Source organism: Lissotriton helveticus, chromosome 4_1, assembly GCF_964261635.1.
Source record: "Lissotriton helveticus chromosome 4_1, aLisHel1.1, whole genome shotgun sequence".
Taxonomy (NCBI): domain Eukaryota; kingdom Metazoa; phylum Chordata; class Amphibia; order Caudata; family Salamandridae; genus Lissotriton; species Lissotriton helveticus.
In genome coordinates, this window is record NC_136063.1 from 708,508,539 (window position 1) to 708,534,764 (window position 26,226).

Consider the following 26,226-nt stretch of genomic DNA (forward strand, 5'->3'; position numbering starts at 1 on the left):
GGAAAGTATTGGACTTTGGAGAGGTAAGATTTACCATTCCACCTTCAGTCTGGGTAACAGTAGGGAAGGCGATGGACTATGATGGGTAAGATTTACTATTGGCACTCCAGTCTGTGCAACAGTAGGGAAAGGTTTGGACTTCGGAGGGGCAAATTTACTATTACCCCTCCGGTGTGTGCAACTGTAGGGAAAGCACTGGACTTCAGAGAGCTTACATTTTTTATTCCCATTCCAGTCTGTGCAACATTAAGGAAAGTGTTGGGTTCGGAGAGATAGGATTTACTTTTCCCACTCCACTCTGTGCAGCAGTAGGGAAAGTGCTGGACTTCGGAGAAGTTAAATTTACTAATCCTGCTCCAGTCTGTGCAAATGTAGGGGAAGCGTTGGACTTCAAAGGGGTTAAATTTGCTATTCCTACTCGAATCTTTGCAACAAAACAGAAAGCATTGGACTTCAGAAGGGTAATATTTACTATTCCCACTCCAGTCTGTGCAACAATAGGGAAAGCGTTGGGCTTCAGAGTGGTTACATTTACTATTTCCACTCAAGTCTGTGCAGCACTAGGGAAAGTACTTCACTTCAAACACATTACATATTTGAATAACCCTATCAATTTAGAACACATATAAAACTTAATATAAACATTAATTAGGCAAAATATATATATATATAAAAAATAAAATACAATTAAACAATTTGTATGATTATTAAGCATGTACTAATGAATTGACAATTTTAAATAATGATTATTTATTTATTACTTAATTCATTTCCCAAACTATACTCCCTAAAATCAAGCAGCTCATACAATAAATTGGTATAACAATTTACAAAATTGATTATCAATTAGCTAATTAATTAACAATTAATAATTATTTGTTATTTTTTTTAATGTAATTAACATCCTAACCTATGCCCCTACAAACCTAGCAACGCACAACTAAAATATAACTAAAATAGATCAATATTGCATAATGTATATAATTAATAATTAAATAATTATTAATAAATATATTCTTGAGTATTATTTCATTACTCAATTAATTTCCCACACAAAATCCCACACAAACCCAATAGCTCACACCTAAAATATAACTATTATTTAAGTTATTACATAGCTTACATAATTATTCATCAATTAAATAATGAATGATAAATTAATATTTGATTGTTAATTAAATACCTATTAACTTCCCACCCGATACCCTTATAAACCAAGCTACCCACTACAACACTATAAATTAAATATTATTAACAATTATACAAACAATATTAACAGACAAAATTGATATTTGAACGAAAACGAAAGATGTTTTTGAAAACTATTATAAAAGCACCAATACTCTTTTAAAAAAATGTTATTTCTTTATTTGCTTTTTTCTTTAGTTTTCATTATATTGATATAGATTTCACATGGTATCTAGTATAAGAGGTACAATGGTATCAGGTTTATAAACTCAATACATTCTTATCATGCTTAAAAAGAAAAGCAAGCATACAATTTGGATCTGTTGGCTGTGTCATGCATATGTCACATTTCTGAAACCATTGGCTATAATCACAATCTGTTAGTTTTATTTATGCGCCCTATAAAGGCGTTTGTAGCTTTCCCTTTATTTTTTTTCTGCCAAAGATCATAACCCGGTGTAAATATGATCCGATTTGCCCAATGCAGCTACATTGTAGCAGTGTAATCTAAAATACAGCTCATAATGCAATGTATGTTAACATGAAAATAAACTTATGAAAACAAACAACACATCAGTATCATTTCAAATCATTATAAATGGTTGTGGGATATGCATTCGTCAGTCTCAGACCCCCATTCTACAGGGTATGGATTAGTTGGAAGGTTGAAGTCGTCCCTGTCCCCAGATGTATTCACTGAGTTCTCCCGCATGATGCCAGTGCCACATTGTTATGTATAATACATGAATCCTATGTCTCTTTAAGGATTTGTATCAGTCCTATTTCCATCACCATCCAGTGAGTTAGTACCATCTGATTCCTGGTCAGATTGTTTTAATTCTAACAATATTGTGTCCCAACATTGCACAATGGGATATTTACGCCTGCCTGCTATCTCCTCCCTGTGGAGTGCTGTGCTTTCCGCCTGTGTCCATACAACTAGTAAGTTTTGCCAACTGATGAAGGCAAGAGGGTGTTTGCATTTCCAATGCTTTGTAATTAGTCTTTTGCCTACAAGAAGACCTAAGTCTAAGAGCTTGGAAGTGACTCTGTGTTTCTTGGACATAGGAAAAATACCCAAGATGCACTCCTTCCATGTGTACATTTGGGGTCTGTCAGTGTATGCTGCCGTCACGCCTTGCCAGTATAATTGTAATGTGGGACAGGACCATAGCATGTGTAGCAAAATGGCACCTATTTACATACATCTCGGACAAGCTGAGTTAGTTAATTGAAAATAATTGTTTATTTTGTCCGGGGATCGGTATGCCCAATGTACGATATAGGTCTGAATGATTCGGAATTTGGCGTTCTGTGGTATCTGCGTAGGAGTAGCCAGGATCATGTCCCACTCGCCGTCAGTCCACGGAGATCCCACCTTCCCACCAAATGCAGAGAGATGTCAGAGGCTGTAGGATGTGTGTTAATAAAGCCTTCGTAAGCCAACGTATTATGTGACTTCCATTGCCCATTACATGCAAATACTGAATAAGCAGGTGCATTTCTGGTTCGGTATTCATGTACCCCCATGCCATTGTAAATGATCAAATGATTGAATTGTGTAAACGGAATTGACCAATCGGCAGGTCATATTCATGACATAGACTATCAAAAGGTATCAAAGTGTCATCCGTGTAAAGGTCTCCAAGTGTGTGTATCCCAGCGTCAAGCCAGTGTGAGAGTGCACTATTGGGGCTGCCCATTTTTTTCCTCGGGGTTCCTAGAAGGGGCAATGCTGGAGCGTATGGAATCTGACTCTTCGTAAGATACAGGCTACATTTGTAACAGCGAAGAGCTAAGGCTAAGTAGGTCGGAGATGGGTTGTGGGGTCCAGCCATTAGATGATAAAAGATGATAAATCTGGGAGTGTGAACATGTTGGAGAAGTCGAGGCTGTGTCTTCTAGATTTAGTCCTGAGAGCCATTTCGCCACCCACTGAATCTGAGATGCCAGGTAATATAATTTCATGTTAGGGACGGCCAGCCCACCCCTATCCAGGGGTGCATATAGTTTCCAGAGCACTATCCTGTGGCTGCTGGAACTCCAGATAAACCCCCTAATCATTTGCTCCAGTTCACGAAATGTCTTGGTTGGAACGTAGACTTGGAGATTGGAGAAATAATATAGGACCCTGGGTAAAACTACCATCTTGGTCAGGGCAATCCTGCCCATCACATTTACTGGTAATGTTTTCCAAAATGTTATTTGTGACCTGATGGAAGATATTGCTCAGCTCAAATTGCCCTGCAATATGTCAGCAGGACTGCGATAAAAGATGCCTAGATATCTGAAGGTGGAAGGCTGCCAATTAAGGAGTGAGTTATTAATGAGAAGTTCTGGGTTACGAGTCTCGCTGCTGGAGGGATAGAGGCACGACTGAACCCAATTTACCCTCAACCCTGATGTAGTCTTAAATTGCCCTAATGTTTCGACAATGAGACTTGGTACATAGTGTAAATTCCTGAGGTATAGTAGAAGATCATCCGCAAATAGCTAAACCACATGTTACTCATCTCCCAGTTGGATACCCCAGTCCCTGCCCCCAGTGCATAATTGTGTTGCTAATGGTTCTATTGCTAGTGAGAAGAGCAGAGGGGACAAAGGGCAGCCCTGCCTTGTACCTCTGTTAATGGGTATGCATTCCGATATTATACTACCGATGCGTATTCTGATGGTGGGTTGTGCGTAAAGCAATCTAACTAGTTAAGGAAGTTGTCCCCAAACCCATATTAGCACAGCACTGCGAAGTAGTACGGCCACTCCAGCAAATCAAAGGCCTTCTCCAGGTCCAGAACCATGCAGTCCGAGTTGGGCCACGACTGTGGCATACTCCTGGACTCTGAAAACTATACGTATGTTCAAGGAGGTGTTTCGGGAACGGACAAAGCCATTTTGGAGCCGATGTACCAGGTGGAGCTAGTCTGGCGGCCACTATGGACCCTAATATTTTATAGTCTGTATTGAGTATAACTAATGGCCTGTGGGATCCCAACAGCTCTGTAGCTCTACCTGGCTTGGAGAGGGAAACCAACAGTGCTTCTCTCCGTGTAGACGTAAGTGTAAAGTCTGCAAGTGAAGCGTCATATACTCTTTAGAGCTGAGGTGCTAATGCATCAGCATATGCTTTATAGAATTTGGATGGTAGTCCATCTGCATCTGGGGTTTTCTCTGTAGTGCATACTCGCTAGTATCTCCTCAATGGTAGTTTCAGCATCCCATTCTAATCTCTGCTCTGGGGTTATTTTGGGGAGGGTGATGGCAGCTAGATATTGGTGGACCTCCTCCCTTGATATATTAACTGTAGATTTATATAGTGCGGTATAATGAGGTGTGAATTTCCGGTGTATGTCTTGTTGCGAATAAAGCAGTATGCCTTGTGAGGAGCGAATAGATGTGATAGGGGATCTAGCGTCTTCTTGTTTGATAAGCCATGCAAGTAGCCTGCCAGCTTTATTTATTGTGGGTACACGCTAAGTGTGTAGCGTAATTAAGGCAACAGAGTCTTTCCAGTAGGTGAGCATGCTCTGCCTTGGCATCAAGCAGCCTAGTGTCAACCTGTGGGTCAGTAACAATTCGTTTTTTGAGTTGTATTAAATTATTTTCTAGCTTGGTGAGGTCTGTCTCAAGTGTCCTGCGCATCCCAGCCTGTGTACCTAGGTAGTGGCCCCTGATTATTGTCTTAAAGGCGGCCCATTCTAATAGCTGTTGACGCAGACTCAACATTTTCAGCAAAATAGTGTGTCGTAGCTTCCCCTAAGGAGCCCCGGAAAGGTCTGTCCTCTAATGTATCAGTTTGTAAGCGCCATCTAGGGATTGGTGATGTCGCACCGCCCCATGCTAATAATATCGTGTGTTGGTTATGATCAGAGTGAGTTCTTCCACGATATTGTGGCTCTGTTATAACAGGTAATAAATTCTCCAATACCAATATTTTGTCAAGCCTGACATGCAAATCGTGCGCCCCTGAATAAAAGGAGTAGACCTGGTCGGTGGGATATCTGTGCCATCAGGCATCTGCTAAGCGCAACTGTGCAGACCAGTTATTTAAGACTTTCATGTCCGTAACCGTGGGTGCCCCAGGTAGTGGGGGAAAAGAGCGGTCTAGAGACGTTTCAAGTACGCAGCAGGCGCGGTTCGTCCATTGGGGCGTGGGGGCGTAGCCCCCCCTGCCCGACGCCGCCCGCAGCTCCCTCATGACAATCATGTCAATGAATCAACATGACGTCAGACCGCCGGGCAGGCGTCATGTTGATTCATTGACATGATTGTACAGGCGGCAACACAAGTACGCATGCGTGGGGACGGAGGGTGAATTTTTACCCGTGCCCACGCATGCGCACTTGTGTTTTGGCGGCGTTGCGCATGCCCATCAGGAGCCCTAATGGGCGTGCTGCGGGCGAGAGGGTACGTGTGCCCCTGGCGCCAGGACTGGCCAGGGGCGCTGTGAGCCTGTGACGTGTGGGGAGCAGAGCCCAGAGGTGGCGCGGACCGGGACCGGCAGCAAGGTAAGAGTGTGTGTTTTTCGGTGTTCCAGTAAACTAGCTTGCACAAATGACTTGAGATAGTTCAGTGTGTTAAAGCATCTGCTGCAGAAATGTGTGCGTCTATTCCAGGTCACCCGTTTATTTCACGGCATGGGGTTTTGGAAATGTAAAAATTCTCAGAATTTCTATTTTGATAGTTGCAACAACAGCCTTCAACAGATTTCATTTTATAAACATTTTCCAGAAAATGAGTTAACAACTTTGTCACCACAAATATAATGTACTCTTTGAACTAAGGTTATAAAATGTCAAAATGTTAACAAACGGTAGAGGCGGAATAGCATGATATATGCATTTATTATTGCATGCATGTTGGTGTATGTTTGTATGTGAATTTGTATAGTACATACCTAGGGCTTACAGGATGGCAAATACATGGGCGGTAGAAGGTTTCCAGCATAAAAAGGTTGGGGTGATGTAATATGTAAACTGGCACATCCTTCAACATCGATCCTAAAGGCTTGTTAGAGTCCATAATTTATTTTTATATGGTCATAAAAATACACGAATGATGGATTGATGCAGGGTGGGTGCATTAATGATTGTTCGGTGGATGGGTGGGTGGATGGGTGCATGGATGGATGCATGCATGATGGGTGGATGGATGCATGAATGATGGATGCAGGATGGATGGGTGGGTGGATGGGTGGATGCATGAATGAATGATGTATGGATGCAGGATGGGTGGATGGATGGGTGGATGCATGGATGATGTATGGATGTATGGATGGATGCATGGATGCATGCATGATGGGTGTATGCATGATGGGTGGATGGATGGATGGATGCATGAATGATGTATGGATGGATGCATGCATGGATGCATGCATGATGGATGGATGGGTGGATGGATGGATTGGTGGGTGCATGAATGAATGATGTATGGATGCAGGATGGGTGGGTGGATGGATGGGTGGATGTATGAATGATGTATGGATGGATGCATGCATGATTGGTGGATGCATGATGGATGGATGGGTGGATGCATGAATGAATGATGTATGGATGCAGGGTGGGTGGGTGGATAGATGGGTGGATGCATGAATGATGTATGGATGGATGCAAGGTGGTTCGGGCTCGCTCGCTGCGCTCGATCGCTGCGCTCGATCGCTGCGGTGCAATATGCAAATTAGTTTACGGCTCACCACTTTCAAATGTCACCAGCCGCCCCTGGTACGCAGTTATAGTCCCCTCCCAAGTATCAGCGGTGTTCCATGTCAGGTCAATAGTTTGCCTGATAGGGAATCTAAAAATAGTGCTTGTTCAGTGCTTGGCACAAATATTGATGCAATTATGACTGGATTACCGTTCAGGTTTCCCTTACCAAGACAAACCATCCTTCTGTATCTATGAGTGTTTCCTCTTCTTTAAATGGGGTGCACGGTTTTACCCAAACTAGTGTGCCTCTTGCGAAAGTTGAATAACCGGTGGCACGTATTTGTCCCCTCCATCTTCTCTGTAAGTTAGTCACTTCGGGCCTCGTTTAGTGTGTCTCTTGTATTAGTGCAATTTGGACGTGATGTCATTTACAATAGGAGTAGATCAGGTACCTCTGTGAATGGGTATGTATTCCCCTTACATTCATGTACATATCTTAATGGTCGCCATGTTACGGGTGGGAGCATGACGTTGACAGAAATGAGGGGCTCTACAGGGACAACTGATATCGAGGGGATGGAGCCCTTGGGAGGCAATAAGTGGTGGAAGCCTACAAGTTAAATGGACTGGTATGCCAAACTACTGTGTGTTGAATAACTAACCAAACAAAAAACAAAACACATAATACCAGTAGGGCGAGAGTGCAACAAGCAGTCGTCCAAACCATATAATAGATAAACATGTCGTTAATGATCAGGGGGAAGTGTCACCAACAGCACCGAAACTCTTAACAACGATATTACCTGGGAAAAAAATCTATATTCTTGACAACAATATTCCTGCATCATGATATTTTTGTATCACAATATTTTTTCCAGATATTCCTGTATCCTCATATTTACTTCTCGATATTTTGTCCAAATGCCTCTCGTTCCACAGTGGTAGAATGCAGATTAGAGATAAACGCACTGTACAGTGCTGAGACCACCCATTTGTTTTTAATTCATTTTAAAATTTTGGAGAGTAGTGGGGAATAGTGGAGTACAAAAGGCTCACCCCCACACTTGTCTCTCAAGCAATACATAAACTGGTGATACTGCCGGATCTGAGAAGTAGGCAGGTAATATTCCAAACAGGAATTTGAGACTTCAGAGCATCCTAACAAACAAGGTAATTCATAGTATTTATGGAATGAGGGGCCATAAATGCCATTCAAATGCATTTTCTTCAATTGTCATCCCTATATTATGGCAGATGTGTTTTCCACAGTAAATTTCTTTGCCTGATTTAAGTCGTTTTAAGTGACAGATTCCACAAGTCTAAAATTATCAAGAGGGTAGGTGAGAGAGGCGAAGGGGGTAGTCACATTTTTCCTCTAATATTGGGAAGTGAGACTGTCTAAGTAAAGTACAATGACTGCCCATGGGCCAAATATATTTCTTGAAAGCTGACGTGCTAGATGATACAAGTACATGTCAGGAAGTCTCAGACCTCTAGGAGTCATGGCTGCTTTAACTTCAGGTGCTTGAGTCTTGGTTTCCTGTAAGACCAAAGGAAGGACCACTGCACTTTGGTGGAGATGGGAAGGTGTAGCATCCCCAGCATAAACATGTACCTCTGGGTGGCCAACATTTTAATGACTTGTTGTCTCCCCTATGAGTACAATTGCAGTGACGACCATCGGGCAATCATTGTCAGTTATGACAAAAGTGGTTGTAGGTAGTCTAGGGCCATATTTTCTAGATCTCTGTTGACAAAAATACTCATATATTTCAGGCATGACAACCATTTGAATTCATAACCCTTTATGATTGCACTGGTGGTGCTTGGTGGTAATAAACTCATATACCGAATGATTTTGTTCCCAGAGAAGAAGGAAATAAATTCAATAAGGTTATCAGGCTGGGAAGCGACGATTCAGGTTCCTTCAAGGTAAGGAGGAAAACAGACATTTCTACACTCTTTAGATTCTGACTGCCTAAATGCCCCTATTAGAGTCTCCACTGTCAGCAGGGAAATCAAGGGTGCTAGTGGGAGCCTATTCTTACGTTGTGCCTCTGAGTACAGGTAAGGTGTCAAACAGGAAGCTCCGCAGTCTATTTGGGCCACCAGCTTGCCATACACTACTTTACCTTTGCCAAGACGTTTGGTCCAATTCTGGTCCTTTTTAGCATTCTAAAAACGAACCCCCTTTCAACATTGTCGTACATCTTTTTGTCATCTGGTAAGATGGATCATTCTTCATCTGCCAAATTATATCAGATATAGTAACTGCAGGTGATTTCTGGATGTGTGGCCAGGGTAGTCCCATCTGTGAGGGATGAATTAGAATCAGACAACTTTCTTCAGACAATTCAATAGGACAGCAAGCAAAATCTTGATATCAGTGTTGATCTGAGACATATGGCTATAGTTAGAGAACAGAAAGAGTTCTCTGTCTAACTTGGATATCAAACTGATGATCCCCTTGTTACATTCCTTACAAAGCCTCCCAGATATCTGTGACTCTGAATATCTTACATAAAACAGGGTTAACCTCTTTCTTTTTACGCTTATAAAGACTTACGTATCCCAATGCTTTGCTAAGAGTTGAACTTAGATAACCATTCAGTGTTGATAAAAACGCCTGAAAAGACTGTAATTTCCATAGGATGCGTGATCATCAGTCATAGTAGGGATGGCGTTTTAAGACCACTTTTGTTTGAGCTGACCTGCAAACTTTTAAAAGACGATTGATGGACAGAATGCAGAACAATGTCATACATTCACCCCAGTACAGAGATCTGGGCCTAAATCCATCGTTTTTTGCTCACCATGCCATTCCAGTTTGGACCCAGTCATATGCAAATCAGTCTTGACCTTGCGCCCAATGGGAACAGAACAGCCCGAAATGCAAGGCCAGGTCTTCCCTGGACTGGAAACAAGCCTCCTAGAACCAGTTTCGGGCTTTCAGCCCTCATCAGCCAGGATAGCTTGACTCCAGTGGCATGGAGAGCACAGGACTCACGTCTGAGCATACCCGTCCCACTCGGGGTGACAAATGCAAAAAGAACAATTGATGGACAGAATGCAGAACAATGTCATACATTCACCCCTGTACAAAGATCTGGGCCTAAATCCATCGTTTTTTTGCTCGCCATGCCATTCCATTTTGGACCCAGCCATATGCAAATCAGTCTTGAGTCTGCGCCTAATGGGAACAGTCCAGCCCAAACTCCCAGGCCAGGTCTTCCCTGGACTGGAAACAAGCATCATAGGATCGGTTTCGGGCTTTCAGCCCTCAGCAGCCAGGATAGCTTGACTCCAGTGGCATGGAGAGCACGCGACCCATGTCTGGGCATACCCGCCTCACTCGGGATGACAAATGCAAAAAGAACAATTGATGGACAGAATGCAGAACAATGTCATACATTCACCGCAGTACAGAGATCTGGGCCTAAATCCATCGTTTTTTGCTCACCATGCCATTCAAGTTTGGACCCAGTCATATGCAAATCAGTTTTGACCCTGCGTCCAAAGGGAATAGTCAAGCCTGAACTGCCCGGTCCCAGGATGCTTTTTCTGGTCCAAGGAGGACCTGGCTTGGCAGTTTGGGCTGGACTGTTCCCACAAGGAACAGGGTCAAGGCTGATTTGCATATGGCTGGGTACAAACTGGGGTGGCGAAGTGAGTAAAAGAATGATGGATTAAACCCAGATCATTGTGACTGGGGTGAATGTCTGCATTGTCCAACATTCCAGCCATCAATTGTTTCTTGTGTCAATGTATTGCTCAGTTCAGGATTTGGACCACTTTTAAGTAATGATTCTGCTGTAGATACTCTACCGTCTCGTGTTTATGAATATTCTATGTTCATTATTTCTTTTCCACCTCCTGTAGCAGAAATCTTACCAATTAATCTTGAATCCTTTCTGAAATGTTGGATCAAGCTTATTTAATGTTGGCTTAATCTGAGGCCCGTGTTCACTTTATCTTTGAGTATTGGTGATTCCAACATTGTAGATGTAGAATTTGCCACTAAACTCTCTAGGTGACAGTTTGGTAGAAATGGGAGAGCCACGGAAATCGTGGGCCAGGTGAGAGACAGATGACTGACTGTGGCTCTGCTCGAGGTTCTCTTGGACCCTCAAGCCCAAAATGAGCTGAGCTTTCATGTGGCTTCAATCTGCCACCCAGATGTAACATCAAGAGGCAAGAATTAAAGACAAAGCAGTGACCTTTGGTATAAAACAAGTAAAGAGAAAGAGATACCTATGTAATGACTGTTCTGAAAAACAGAAATGCTGGCTCCCCTGCCTGACCAAATTGTGTGATCCTAGGAAAATATTGTATTTCACAAGCCTCCTTTTTCTTCATTATCACATATGACGGCACCTTCTAATACGTGTGCTTAGAATGTGCACTGTACAAAAATCCTTAATGTTTAGTTTAATAGAGTATAATGTTGATTCATTTGTAATACATATCCCCGCCACATATAGAGTACACATAAAAGCTGCCTTGCCTTTGAGGTCACTAATGGCATTGTCAGACAAGGAGACAGGAATGTTTTTAAGTCACTGTAAACAATGTCACTATCACTTTTAAATCATACCTTTCAATGTGGTGATATAATCTCATGTACTAAGGTGAAACGCTTTCGCATGTTAAAGAAATGTATATATTGTTTTATTTTGGCGAGACTTTTGCTCATAATGCTTGTGGCATGATTTATGTGCCAATTATTGTCAGGGCTGGGCTTGTGCACTAGCTCTTGAAGCCAAGCCAGACCATTGGCTCAATACTGGCTTGGCTCTCTCAGTAAGTACTTGGCTGGCCCACCTCTGCTGGTTGGCTTAGACAGTAATTAAGTTTCTGCAATTAATCATCAGGTTGGTGCAGAAAAAACTTTAGCCACCGCAGTTCCCTTATGAATTTGCAAAGACATCTCTTCATCTCAATCAGGTTATGGTTGGAAAGGGAATCAACCAAAATTCCTTTACAAGGTCCAAGTGTTTCCAAGAGGACCTCAATTTGAACCGGAGCCAGGCCTCTGGCTTGAGCCTGGCTCGAGGTTTCAGTGCTCACCCAACTAGATTACGTGATAATTTATATTTTTCTCTGGCAGCAGCACAGATGGGAGGATGGCAGTCATGAATCTATATGGATTTGTAGGTCTTGCTTGATAGTGCTATTTACTTGTAATGCTTCACAATACCATGCAACATACCTTTAAAGCCAGACCTATTGGTATTGGCAATGCTTGTTTATAATTTTGACACCCTGGCACAGCCTAAGAAGAGCTGATCTGACGGCCCGGCTAGAGAAGCCAAACGACAGGCAGGCATAGATAGCATGGACTATCATTGACAAATAATGGCCATCTGGGCACACTGCACACGCATGATATTTCCCCCCCTGCACTTCACTTTTCATTTTCATTCTTAAAACAGGCAGTTCCATCACTGCCAAGCTGGGGAAGGGATTATGATGCGACAATCACAGACTGTCTGGACCAAAGGAGGATGATCTTTTTTTTTTTTGCGCCGTCACGCCTTTGCGCACCATGAATCAAGCAACAGCCTCACAGATCTTGCATGAATGGGCATGAGTGTTAAGTGACTGAATAATGTGCCACAAAGTGCAACTTACACACTCACACTTGCACTGGCAATGGCTCACACTGTCTAAATGGCTCCCCGTGCAGCTACACTTATGCATGGCCATAACACAGCCTGCCCCGCCCCTGGCCTGGCCTTTCCTGATCTAAAGGAGACCCCCAGGCCAGGCCCAGAAGCCCAAATAAACCTTGCTTCTTTCAAGTTTGTTATCTGTGCTGTGCTGGACCGAGTGAATCAAGTCACATATAAGCGCCACCAAGGTGCACAGACATCAGTTATTGCCCTTCTTCACCTTCAGACATGGATCCGCAGGGGTTTAAACCTTTTAGTGACAGTCGCAAACAATTGTCTATGACGCACCCTTCAAGGTATGCCTGTGGTGTCTGGGGTTGGAGCACAACTCCAGGGTTTAGGGAGCTGGATTTTTTTGCAGATGCCCCTCACTTTTTGCCCCCCATTTGAACTACTAGATGCGGGTTTTGCGACTCTGACCGTGCACCAAAGCCTGCTCACTATGTTCCAATGCTAGTGTTCTTTTCCCTAAAACCCATGTTCAATTGTACCACAATTGGCAAGTCCTTTAGAACCTCTGCAAGTCCCTAGTAAATGGTATCCCTGATACCTAGGGCATGGGCACTAAAGAGGGTCTCCAAGCCTACTTAGCTCTGTGTGGAGGTCTGTAGATTCTGGGAAGTGGTGGCACCATACATCTCTGCAGTGGTAGATATTGTTATCCTTATGACACCTGGTGTCTGTCTCCTGGGGGGAGGGATTAAACGACCCAGGGGATGCAAGATTTCATACAAACTCCTCCAATTGGCATTGCTTCCTGCCAAGCGGAGGATAGCGATGGGATTGATGGGTCTAAGAGTCCTGAGTGAGGTCTTATGGTTAAAAGATGTGTTGGAATGGAGTGTTGCTGAGAAACAACATATGAAGCTCTCTCGTACTGACGACAAAGTTACTGAGGATTAGGGTGCCTGAGGTAGATGTTAGAATCCTTTAATGAATATAATAATGTGGATATGGACTCAGATCAGAGGGTCCTGGACTAAAGGGGAAAACAGAACCTCATCCTTTGTAAATGAGCTGATACCGTCAAATGCTTTTTGTTTGAATCCATTATGTCTATACGTTACACTAGGTCTTGACAGTGGGAAAGATTATTCCGATATACTGGAGAGGCAGTTACGCGCCTAAGTTTTTTGGGGGGGGATGTGATAATGGCACCTGTAACCATGCACTTTATAATGTGTTGCATATGAAAATGCATCAATAATGTTTTTATTGGTGGTATTTTAGGGGAGGAGCTACGCCACGAACCAAGATGGCCGCGTAAGTTCCAGGCTCCGTTGCCCTCCGCCGGCGGCTCGTATATCCTGCTCACCATCCTTTACCAACGCCGGACTCCCGTGTGTATGAAGATCGCCTGATACCGTTGGTGCAATCCCGGTTTCTCTACCTGTTCGGGTGGCGGAGTTCTGTCGTGGTCTATTCTGGGCCCACTCCGGGGCTTCCACCGGGACCTCGATTTTTGGCCCATCCGGGCTGCAATCGATCAACAGCGGCTGTGGGACCAGGGTTCCGTCCGATCTCCCGAACTCGGTCTTTCGTAACTCTGCCTCGTAATCCAGTCTCCAGCTGGCGCTACAGATATGTAATCGTGACGGACTGCGATTATCCTGAGTTGCGGTTCGGGGACACCTGCCCGGAGACTCCGGTGGGGGAGACGGGGTCGAGGGGCTGTTCCCCGTGACCGGCGACGGTTTCGAGTTTGCTCATCGGAGAGCGCCCGCTGCTATCATCGGCTCGGTGTGTACCTAGAGCCTCGGAGGTGAGTCCGGGGCTCGAGTCCTGCTTCGTCTCTCGGCCTGGGAGATGGAGGGGACGGATGGCGCACCGTTGTTGGGATCCATAATGGCCGCCATTGGGGCGCTCCGTTTCCAATTCACCGCCACGTATAACCAACTCGCTGGAAAGCTGGATAATATCTGTTCGCGACCGGACGACGCTGCTACGACACGTGAACAGCATGCTGTGGTACCGGTGGATGATTTGTCCCATCATTCTGAGGTTCCCGAACGACAGCCTGCTTTAACCCATTCGGATGCATTTGGCCTCGTACATGCCGCACCCAAAACGGTTCTTGGCTTTCCCTGTACGACCCATGCCCGGCAAAACATCGTTGCTGGAGGTACTGACCGCCAAGCACAGTTCTTAGATGACCATTGGAAGGGTCTGCCTTTCACTTTCGTCTATCCCGGTTGGTTGTCGCCTTTTGTGCCAGGCCTTTGTTCTGGTTTTGTTGACTCGAACTTACACGGCCGCTGCGACTGCCTCGGGACTGCCGTGGTTCGGAGGGCATGGGGCTCGATACGGAATCGCACTGGCCAGGGCTGACTTCATCCTCATTCCGACTCCGATCCATTACCATCCATTACCATCGCTTTGACCGAACCGGAAAGTTTTTCTTACTAGTAATTGTTGTCACTTGGGCGACACGCATTTCTATGCATGACCGAACTTGCCAGGGCTGATTTTGACTTCTGGGGTTGCTATTTTCAGGGCTATATGCTGGGATTTTACCATGCATTTCACAGGGAGTCGGGTGGTCTTGGTTAATGACTTCCCCGCTTGGACGCTTGATACTTGATTTTAATAGACTGACAATATGCTTTGGGGAAGTCGCAAATGGTGGAGGGTACGGGTGGCCGGGAGTGTGTGTTTGTTATTCTCCTCCTCCTATTTCTCTTTCTCTTTTCCCTTCTTTGGGGCAATTCCTGGGCGACAGGCACCCTGTTAGTGGGGTAGGCTGTAGCCATTGCGGGTGTGCAGGGTGGTGGGTGTGGGGGGGGTTTGTTATTTTAGTTTGTTTTGTTCTACGGTCCCTTTCTTCTTTCTTCTCTCTGTCTTTTGGGAGGGCTTTCTGCCTTTACAGTGGGGTTGGCTGTCTTCTTTTTATCTCACTCCTTTCTCTGTTTGGCGTCTATATTTGCCCATGCCTTTCTGTCACCAGGGGGTGGGTCTCTGGGATGGTGCTCTACTATATCGCTTGCTGTTGTATTGCCTGTCGTTCTGGGTTCGCCTTGGCGACCGTATTGTTCTGATGGCTGTATGGTTCATCACCTGATTCCGGTTGACCTGCGGGGCACGTACCCCCCATCTCTTCTCCGTTCTTATTTTATGGTGTGACGCCATTGACATTGCAGCCGCCACCACTACTACGTAACTTAAAAAACTGAAAACCTTGTATATCTCTGTGGGGCGCCTACGATCACAGGTGGTGCTTATATTGCTGATTCTAATTGGTTGTGTTTATGTGCATGTCTCCTGGCTTCATTCGCACGTTTGCGGCCGGCCCCTGTGGTTGTGGGCCTGCGCATGTCATACTTTGCATACTTCAATAAAGGTTTTCACAAAAAAATTTTTAAAAAAAAATGTTTTTTTTTTTTTAAGAGGGTCTCCAGGGGTTGCAGCATGTATTATGCCACCTTGAGGGACCCACACCCAAATCCATGCAGATTACCATTGCAGACTGCGTGAAATGGTGCAAACCATGTGTGAAAAAACAGCATGGCACACTCACCATGTGCCATACCCAAGTCACTGCATATAATATATGTTAATCAGCCCTATAGCCGGCCTAAGAGCCCAAGGCAGGGAGATTTATGTTTTATGTGAGGACATATCTGCATGAGCAGATGTGCCCTTGTGATGTCTAGTTCTGTTGCTAGATATTGCAAGTGAAACAGGGAAGTCATTGTAAGGTATGGACTGGGCTCTCGTCATTACAAGTTACCCAGCTACATAATGGCTTCATTGAAACCTTTGGTGTTTGATATCAAACACCTTGTCTGAATAAGTCCCTATTGATTCCAGTATTGGATTTATTAGGACAGGCACCCAGAGGTCCCCTTAGAGGTGCCCCTGAACCCTACTCATCTTCTAGTGTGCTGGCTGACTGGTAGCGTCCTGCTTTCCACCACAGTCAGGTTCCTGACCCCTCCCCCTGTAGGTGAGAGCCACTTTTCTCTGAGGTCAGGAAACAATGCCTGCTCCGGAGAAGGTGTTATCACCTCCACCAGCTGGATGGCTAGTGAATCTGCATGCCAAGGGCAGAGGCTTCAAAACCTCTGCCACCTTTCATATTCTACCCCGGCTTCCTCCAGACTCGGAGCATGCCACCCCCTGCTCAGTGGCCCATTTGGCACCAGGACAGGTGGGAAATTAGCTATGCAGTAGCATGTTGCACCTCCAGGCTAGTCACACCCCTAAGGTGGGATACCCGATGTGCCCCACAAAGAAGGGTTCCACCATCTTGTTTTTGGTGGAATTAGTAACTCTGGGACAGGGTTATGCCCACTCCCTACAGGAAGTAGTCATATAGGCGATATAGTGACCCCAGGGGTAAGTAGCCCTTTGGCTACTTCCCATCACTCCCCTTAATGCCCCTGTATTTAGTATTTAGGTGGCTCCCTGACACCAGGAACTCAGATTTGTCTGCCTGAAGGAGGAAGAAGGACAAATAGGAGCTGAAGACATGAACACTGTGGACCAGCACCAAACTTGGCACAAAACCTTGCCTTGCTGCTGCTGTCCCAATAATCCCAAAGACCGACTCGTCTAGAAATGGAACAGTGTTTCCAAACCCTTGTAGGTCTGCCCAGCACTTCATCAATTCAGCAGCAACATCTTCCTTGGAGTGGAGTGGCACTGACCGCTTCTGCCCAGTCCACCGTTTTGCTGACCATCGGGTCCCCCATGGGAGCAACTCACCAGGAGGGGGTCTCTAAGTGTCCAAGCGGTCAGCCCTGTCAAGGCATCCTGTCTTCGAGATGCCGAGCCTTACCGGAGCCTCTCAGCACCAATACCCGGGGTACCGAACCCAGTTGCAAGCTTGTTTGTCTTCAGTCGGAATACCACCACAGCCAAAACTTACCAGCATGTCTAGGGACTTCGAGAGAGGCCAACTCCACACAGACAGGGGTCCTGCTGTGTTTCTTTTCCCTCTCTGCAGGTACACCGTGAACTGTGGGAGCCTCTAACTCACTGACTCACCGGACAAAACACCTCTGCACCCAAGCTACCCACCCAGGCTCAAGTAAACCGATAGTGTCTCTGTGGTCCTGAGACCCTCAAGAGCTGAGCCCCCCCCCCCTTCCCGGTTTCGGCCTGAATGGTCCCCCAGCCCTTTCCTTACAGGTACTTTTCCCATTGAATTTAGCATGTAGCATTCAAGGCTACCACCGTGTTTAGCACCTCTGAACCCAGACACCCAAGGGAAGATACATTTGAACTGCTGGTGCTTAATTGGACCTTGGCGCCTACTTACCTCAGGTCTAGAAGATCAGTCCTGCAAGTCGTCTCTAAGTGTACCTATGCAGTGAATATTTCTCCCATTTGGCTAACATTGCAGCGTTGGAGGCTCATGCTTCAAAACTGACAGCTGTGATTTTCTACCGTTTTTTTCTGTAAAAATCTACATCTAAAGTACTCACCTGATTTCGATAATCTTGGTGTCTATAATTATATAAAAAAAGGTGTTATTTTTCTAAATTGATCTAGAGTTTCTTCTTGAGTGTGTGTCTCCTTTATTGAGTCAGTGTGTACAACAAATGCTTAACACTACCCCTCTGATAAGCCTAAACTGCTTGCCTACCCTACCACAAAGTGAGCATTTGGGATTATTAATTTAAGCCAAGTAAGGCAGTATAGGTTGTCTGCATTTTCTACATAGTGACCTCGATTGGGTGCCCTACATAAAAAGCCAGCTTCTTTCTTTGGTGGATCAGCGTTTGGGTACAAGACTTTGCATTTGCTGATACCACTGGGTCAATAGGTGGTTCCACAAAGAAACCCCTAATTAACTTAAGTCAAAAATATTTTTGCAAATGTTTGTGATTTTTGAATTTTTCTAAATTTTCTAAGCTGAACTGTTAGGGCATTGTATTAAGACTGAACACGTCTTTGATATTAGAGATTTAAAACGTGTACTAGTTTGTTAGGTCCTAAAAGTCTGTTTAGAATTCTTTGTCGATTTTGGTATAAGGTCCCAACTTTGCTAGAAATGACTTCCACAGAGGAGATCATTCATGAACTCATCCTGACCCCTTATATGCAGCTTAGGACACAGCAGTTAAGGCTCCTTTGTAAAAACTATACCATTAAAACTGGCTCACATCCTACCAAGGTCAAGCTCCAGGAGCCCTTGACAGGGTATGATACGGCCAATACAACAGAAGACACCTACAATCCTGAAGGGCAGGAATTGGGCAGCGATCTTCTGGATGATCCTCCTGAGTTAACCCTAGAGAGTGATGTAACACACATCTACCTAAAGACTGTACCTGGAGTGCCTTCCTCTGCCGAGGGTAGGTCAGGCCACTCAGGGTCTAGAGAAGGACTAGAGGATGAAGATGTTGCTCTTGAGAGACTAGCCAGAAACTAGCCAGAAGGGCAGCCCTAGAAGCCAAAATTCTAGCTATAGAAAGAAAGGGCTGAGATGAGTCTAGCATCCATCAACGGTGTCTGTAATAGACAGAATAGGGAGACAGTGGAGACTTTTGATTCCAAAATCCCCAAAGGGATTATCCCCAAATATGTAGAAGGGGATGACATTACAAAATGGTTTACAGCCTTGAAAGCGCTTGTAACATGAGGAGGTTACACCAGAGACACTGGGGCTCTCTACTGGGGGAGCTATCATCAGGAAAGTGCAGGGATAGACTTTTAAGTTCAAAATGAGCCTATCTTTATGTTTTAAAAAAAACGAAACAAATTAATTTTAAACATACATGTTAGTCATTTTTACTACATAATAAGTCAATATAATTTTTTTTTAACGTTTTTAAATAAATATTTTAAAAATAATAATGTAATATATTTAAATCTAAATTCATTAAATATACAATTAAAAATTAAGGTGATAGTGTTATAGCATTTTTATTTTGAAAATGCCGCAGCCTTGGTACCACAAGCCCTTTTGCTACACCAAGCTGCGGCACTTTCAGAGCGCAGGGATGCGTCATATCTACAAGGATATGACAGATCCCTTTGCTCTCCCTTGCACTGACGCACAATTAGCTGCCATGCGCTAAAGCAGGCACCCTTGCACCATGGCGCAAGGTTGCCTACGTCATGGGGATGAATGTTTATGTGCAGGAAGGTGTCCCTTCCAGCACATAAACAATCTGAAATGGTGTTTTTCAACTTCTATGTGTGCTGCATTAGCACACTTAGAACGTGTAAAACGTCATTTTTTAATGATTGTTCATGTGCAGGAAGCGATACCTCCCTGCACATAAACATTCATCCCGGTGACACATGGCAGTTAATTGTGTGCCTTACTGCTCATAAACAATCACCAGTTGTGATTTACTCATTCTATGTGTGCTGCAGAATGCAGCACGCATAGAAAGATGAAAGAAACGAGGAGAAGTGAATACATTTCTCCTCGTTGCGCCTCCCTAAGCCTCCCCGGGGGAGGCGTAGCTGTCACTCGCATTTCCAGGTTTAAGATGTCTTGTAAATCTGGAAATATGTCAGGTTCCATGGGTGTTGCGTGGGAACACAAACAGCAACACCCATAGAATACCCCTTTCACGCAAAGTGTTGCATGTAAAGGGGCCTTATGTGGTATCCTGCTCTCTACTCTGTCTAGTCCTTTCTCTGTGTTCTGTACTCTTCTACTCAGCCAGTGTAAGTGTTGTCACAGAATGTTCCCTGTGTGTATGTTTGAGTGGGATTGTCAGTTGCTGTATGTGGGCTGAGCAGCAGGGATGCTGCTCCAGATGGGGTTGATTCTCCTCATACTACTCCTAATACTACTACAACCTTCTTATCATCAAATGTTCCTTACCTGATTGAACTGAAGAATAAATCTACCTTTTGGGTCCAACTTCGTCTCAGCTTACCTTCCTTTCTTGCATTCCACACCTTATTTACAAGGACAGAAAAAGCCACGCAGGGTGGCTTTTCCTGTCCTTGTAAATATGGGGCCGCCGGTGCCTCACAAAAGTGACGCACCAGCTGTGCAAGGGGCTTGTAAATAATCCCCATCATTTTTACAATTTCTCTATACTTTATCTTAGGGGATTTCCCCCTATTTGTGAAAATTGGTAATTTTACAAGTGTTTATTAGGCTTCACCCCCTGAGTTTCACACTTTTAAACTCTCCTTGATATACTGTTTGCTGATAAAATTGACAACAAACAGTCTTTTAGGCAGATGTGCATTAAAAGGATAATGCTCGGCCCAAAGTTTTTCTCAGAAACCAGCCATGTCTGGGTTGCCGAATACCCAGGCTAACTTGTCTCTCCCATTGCATTGGTAGCAATCTGGTTGTTTCAACAGGTCCCACTTGCTATATTTACTCAGAGCTTTTGACAAACAAAGGAAGCAATTGAAATGTTGTTTTATCTTTTGCCTTGTATAATGAGTAACCCTTACAGTAATTGTAGCACTTCATGGCTCAGTCTCACATATGCTGCCTCTGGATTTACATGTATGAAAGGTACCAACAACTTCTGATCTAAGGTAATGTTTCTGGAGCCGGATGCAGATTTCGAAAGGCTTGAATGAAGGGACTGGAGGACAATTTATTTTTCTATTATGGATTGAATCTCTGGAGTTAAAAATCTGTGTTCTCTGGTAAACAGTCACATAACCACAGCTTCTGCCTGTATCCTCATTCTGAAGTGAAATCATTGTGATAAGCCACCCACTTCAAGGCAGAAGTTGAACAGAGCCACCCGCAAAACAAGAAAATGATGTCACCCATGAGATCCTCCTTAACTCTATCTCTACAAATCCCCCTCTTGGGTTAGGAAAATGCTCTTTATGCACCCAAATGCAGCTGAACATCAGCTAGTAGTTAGAAGCAGCACAAATCACTCCACATATAGCTCTGGTCAATATGCTTTTTCCAGTGGGCAATATTGGCAGTCAATGTGCTAAAAACATTCGCCGGTTGGATTTGAACCAATATATAAATTAACTGCTTTAGGGCTAAAGGCAGTTTTTAACAAGCATTGACGCTGCCACCGTGTTAGACCTGGCATCCTTAGGATTGTCTTCCCTGGACCTTTTGACTCCATGTTTTGCTGATTCATTTTGTTGGCCTTAGGACTCTGAGCAATTCACTACTGCTAGCCAGTGATAAAGTGCATGCACTTCTCCCCTAAACATGATGACATTGGAGTATACCTGGTTTGCATATTTGTTGTACTAGTAAATCCTTTGTGAAGTGGCATTCCATATACACAGGGTTTGTACTTCAAATGCTAATAGTAGGCTGCAGCACTGATTGTGCCACCTACTGAATTAACCTTTCAAACCTGTCTCAGGCCTGCCACTGCAGTACCTGTGTGTGCAGTTTACTGCCACTTTGACTTGGCCGTTAAAACTACTTGCCAACTGCTTTTTCATGTTTCAAATGTTTGGAATGGTAATGACAAATCTTCCTTACTGCTGAAGTTACATTTAACATTACTGTTTTAGAAATGCTACTTTTCGAAAATTGACTTTTCTCTGCACTTACTGCGCTTTGTGTGTGATAGCCTGTCTCCGGGAAAGGTCTGGACTGGGGGACAGCTAGACGCAGTGCATTCGCTCTAGACAGACACAAACACAGGAAGGTGAGACTCATCTGAATTCTGAGCACTCATCTGCATTCATCTTCATTCTGACATTCTGATGGGTCGTCCTGGGCAGGGAGAAATGAGAGAAGCTGACAAACTTCAATAGGTAGGATTCTGTCCACACACAAAGGACTGATTTACCCCATGCATATTGCGGGCAGACAGGACTGGGTTGAATGGGATTCTTGTGCACGTCAGAGAATTCTTTAGAAGTCACCCTCTACATCAAAGGTAGTTTTCGGGTATGAGTACTGGGCCTCTGACCCCTGATAAAGACACTTCTGGATCTTGAACTGAACCTCTGTCTGAAGGACTGCTGTGCTGCTTGAAGGACTCAACTGGACTGCTTTTCTGGATGGACTGCTTTTCTGCTTGTTGCCCTGCTGCCTACTGCTCCCTGACTCTGCTGAAGGAGAGCTGGCCTCTGCCTTCCCTCCATGTGATCTCCAAGGGTTTGCTGGCTTGCCTCATGCTTTTAGAAGTATCAGGGATACAAAAGACTTCCTCCAATTCTGCTGGTGCTGCTGGACTCTGACTTCTGTGAGTCCTACATTTGCCTGAGGTGCACTCTCTGAGTTCTGAAGCTTCAGAAGTGGATTCTGCATCTGTTTTCTTCAAAACAGACGCATCGTCACCACTGCGACGATCGGAACTGACACATCGCCCTTTGACACCGGCGCTGTTTGACGACAGCGGTTCTACAGCCTACACGGCCCAACGTTGATACTCTGCATGGCTCAGCGATGATGCATTGCCTTCACTTCAGCGAAGCTCGACGACTACGCACTGACCTGAATGTGTGGAAAAGATCAACGCATCAAGCCGTCAGCGACGACGCTTTTCTCCTTCAAAGGTAACTTCTCAGCGCCCCCCGTGGGTCCTGTAGCCGGCCCACCCTCCACTGCAGTCGGCATGAACTTTGGATTTGCACAACCTCAAGTTACCTGTTGACCGCTAGTGACTTCTAATCACAATTTTTGCATTTCATCTTTAAAAATTCATTTTTCGACTTCTATTGATTGGATTTTTGTTGTTTTCTTCTTGTATTACTCAGATAAATATTCTCTGTTTTTCTAAACGTGTGTGGAGTATTTTAGTGGTGTGGTGTGTTACTGTGTGTGTGTGTGTGTGTGAGTGTTGCACAAATACTTTACACATTGCCTCTTTAGATAAGCCTGGCTGCTCTGTGGGAAGCTACCAAAAGGTGTGCCCAGGTTATCTTTTAGTGTGTATCTGGCTTACCCTGGCCAGAGTGGTGGATCCTGCCTAGCCTGGGTGCATATCTCAGCCAACCAGGAATCCCATTTCTAACAAAGGAGATCAGGCTTTTTTTTTGTTTAAAATGAAAAGATTTAGTGGGACAAGAATGAAAAGGTGAAGCTTTATAAGGTGAATCTGAAGAAAGTACAAAGACTTGTCAGGGGTCTCAACATTGAATGGAGGGAACAGAATAAAACAAGTATTGGCTTTGCCAATGCTTGTTGAGATTTTCCCTCCCAGGAGCATTTTGGCCTTACTGTGTTCTGATTGGATGAGGTTTATCCTTCTACTGCTAACTTGAAGGAGACCCTTTTTTTCCTTTCCCATTTGGCCCTCTCTGGGAGTACATGCCTTTCCTTGTTCTTTCTGACATCCCTTTTTAACCCCCAAAGCACACAGGCATTGGCAAAGCCAATAGCTCTGCCTTTCACTTCTCAGACCCATTGGCTTTGCTAATGTTTGTCATTTTGGTGCATATTTCCAGAACTATTTCTCCCTTATTGTGTGTGCCAAAAATAACACATACAACTAACTATGTGAATTTACCATTTTCATTATCTTTTTCAGATCTTTAATGTAATCGCCTCAAAATTGTATATATTAATTATCCAATTAAGGTATAAAATTCTTGAGGTTGCATGCAGCAAAGACCTCAATTCCCTCAGTTGTCTGTCTGTCTTGTATTTGCGTGCACAATTTTCGTGCTGCAACGAAACAGTGCATTTTTTTCAAAAGTATGATGTTCATTGAGATTTGAAAAGCCATATGAAATGCATTCATCTCAACTAGATACTTCTCGCTCTGAGATCTGAAATGTTTTGCTGTGATGAAAAGAAAGTTGTGGGACAGATTTAACAATATGGGGCTTACTTATAGGATTTTGGCGTAGGGCATGAATGCACCGTATCTAAGCAACATGGTGCATTCCTATCCTTTCTCCCTGCACTGGTGCTGTTCCACCAGCCTAGCGCAAACATAAGCACCCTTGTACCATGGTGCAAGGGTGCCTTCGTTGCATGCAGGATTGTTTTTGTGCAGGAAGGGGCACTTTCCTGCACAAAAACAATCCTAAGAGTTGTTTTCCTCTTTCTATGTATGCTGCCTAGAAATAAAAAATCGTGGAGAAATAAACATATTTCTCTTTGTTATGCCTCACTTTGGGAGGCGTACAGGTTTGGCGTTTCCCCAGGCTTACATCACTTTGTAAATCAGGGGCAGTGTAAAATTCCATGGGTGTTGCTTGGGAAAACTCACCGCGACGCCCATGGAACGCCTCTTGGGTGCAGAGTAAGGCGATGCTGCGATTTGCTCTGCGTCGCCCAACTCATGATTTAGGAGGCCACTCAAAGCCATGCAGGGTGGCTTTGCATGGCTTCATAAATCGAAATGAGAGGCCGGCGTCATGCATATACCACTTTACGTGGTGCAAAAGTGACGCAGGGCTCTCATAAAAAAGTCCTTATGAGTTCATGGGAGCCTGAAAGCATGATGCGGCCTAATGAACCTTGCTTTATGTCAACTTGTTTTCAAACTTATAAAATGCTGAAGGAGTCAAAACCCTATACTCCTAACACACAAACATGTTTTCACTTGCTAGCAATGCAGTGTAAACATCCCAGCCAAAGCATGAACAAGGAATATCTGGTAAAACTCCACGTGTACTCTGTTCCCCTATTACAAGTCACTGCCTCCTATTAGAAAGCAAGCGAAAACAATTGTTGAATATAAAGTATGTATAACAAAATCAGCACCTGCTCTAATAACACATCCTCTATTTTATTCTTTCTAACAGTGCAAGGTGATAGTCTGCCAGATGAGTAACACCAGACCAGAAGCATTCCATTGGCTTTTGCTTCCATTGGCTGCTGTGGTGTGTCCGGCAGTGACAGGATGCCTTGGGAACACCGAAGAGTTCCTGTTTTTCTGCTTTGTCGTCTTTGTCACCATTGCACATGTTCACTATGCAATATGTGTGGTAAGCAACTATTTTCATCACTTGTAGTTTAGTTAAACTTGCAGCTACATGAGAAGGTGGCCATATTGGCAAGAGTATAATTGTGTGCACTCAAATGAGTTCTGCATAGTCCTAAATGTCTAATGGATACTTCTAACAGCAGATTTCTCACTTTAGAATACTCTCCAGCTGTTTTTTTTTTAATTTAAATGTTTTTATTGAGATTTTGTATTACATTACATCAAGTATCCCAGTGAGCGTAAATCATTTCAACATAAAGATACAGTAATTCATGGCGAGTGTCCATTCAACAAGCATTGGTAAGATACCATTTTGAAAGAGGGAAATGACCTCCTACATATGGTCACTTGGAACGCTTTCAAAAGTTGTCATTTGTGGAAATATCCCAAGCCCACCCCCTGACGTAGTTTAGAATACTCTCCAGCTGTTAGACTGGATCTACAAACTGTTCTGCTGCAGTACTCCTGTGTGCCCGTAGGTAGCGCCAGGCAGCACCATGTTGGCTCCATACTGCCTCAGAAGTGATGGAGCAGAGCTGCTTATCAGCATCACCCCTGAAGACTAACATCAGTTCCTATCCTTCTGCAACGTTCAATGTGGATATACTCCCAATCTTGTCGGTCTTTCAATGACTTCTAAAGCTAGGTAACGATGTCCCCACTCAAAATGACAGGTTTCAAACCATGCGGTGATTGCAAAAAACAGATGCCGGCACGGACCCACGCAAGGTGAGTGTCTGAGGTCCGGACTCACCCACGACTGGACGTCTTGCAACACATGTGCCCTCATGCACCCGAAGACAATCCGAGGCCAATGGCAAAGCTGTTTGTTGCTGGACATAAGAAAAAGCTGCAGCCTTGCATAAGTGCCATACCTGCGAGCTTCCAACTTTGTGCCCAAAGTCTTCTCGTAAGTCAAAAGTA

At 44.2% G+C, this 26,226-nt stretch overlaps 1 protein-coding gene across 1 annotated transcript in view; it reads left to right on the forward strand.

Annotated features, from left to right (window-relative positions):
• The window catches only part of LOC144828052 (ethanolaminephosphotransferase 1-like), a 581,090-nt gene extending 555,222 nt beyond the window's left edge, over positions 1–25,868 (forward strand). The window contains exons 9-10 of the mRNA XM_078686188.1: positions 25,121–25,303; positions 25,782–25,868. Of these exons, the coding sequence (XP_078542314.1) occupies positions 25,121–25,303; positions 25,782–25,868 (270 nt within the window). The remainder of the gene's footprint in view (positions 1–25,120; positions 25,304–25,781) is intronic.
• Positions 25,869–26,226: the final 358 nt, after the last annotated feature.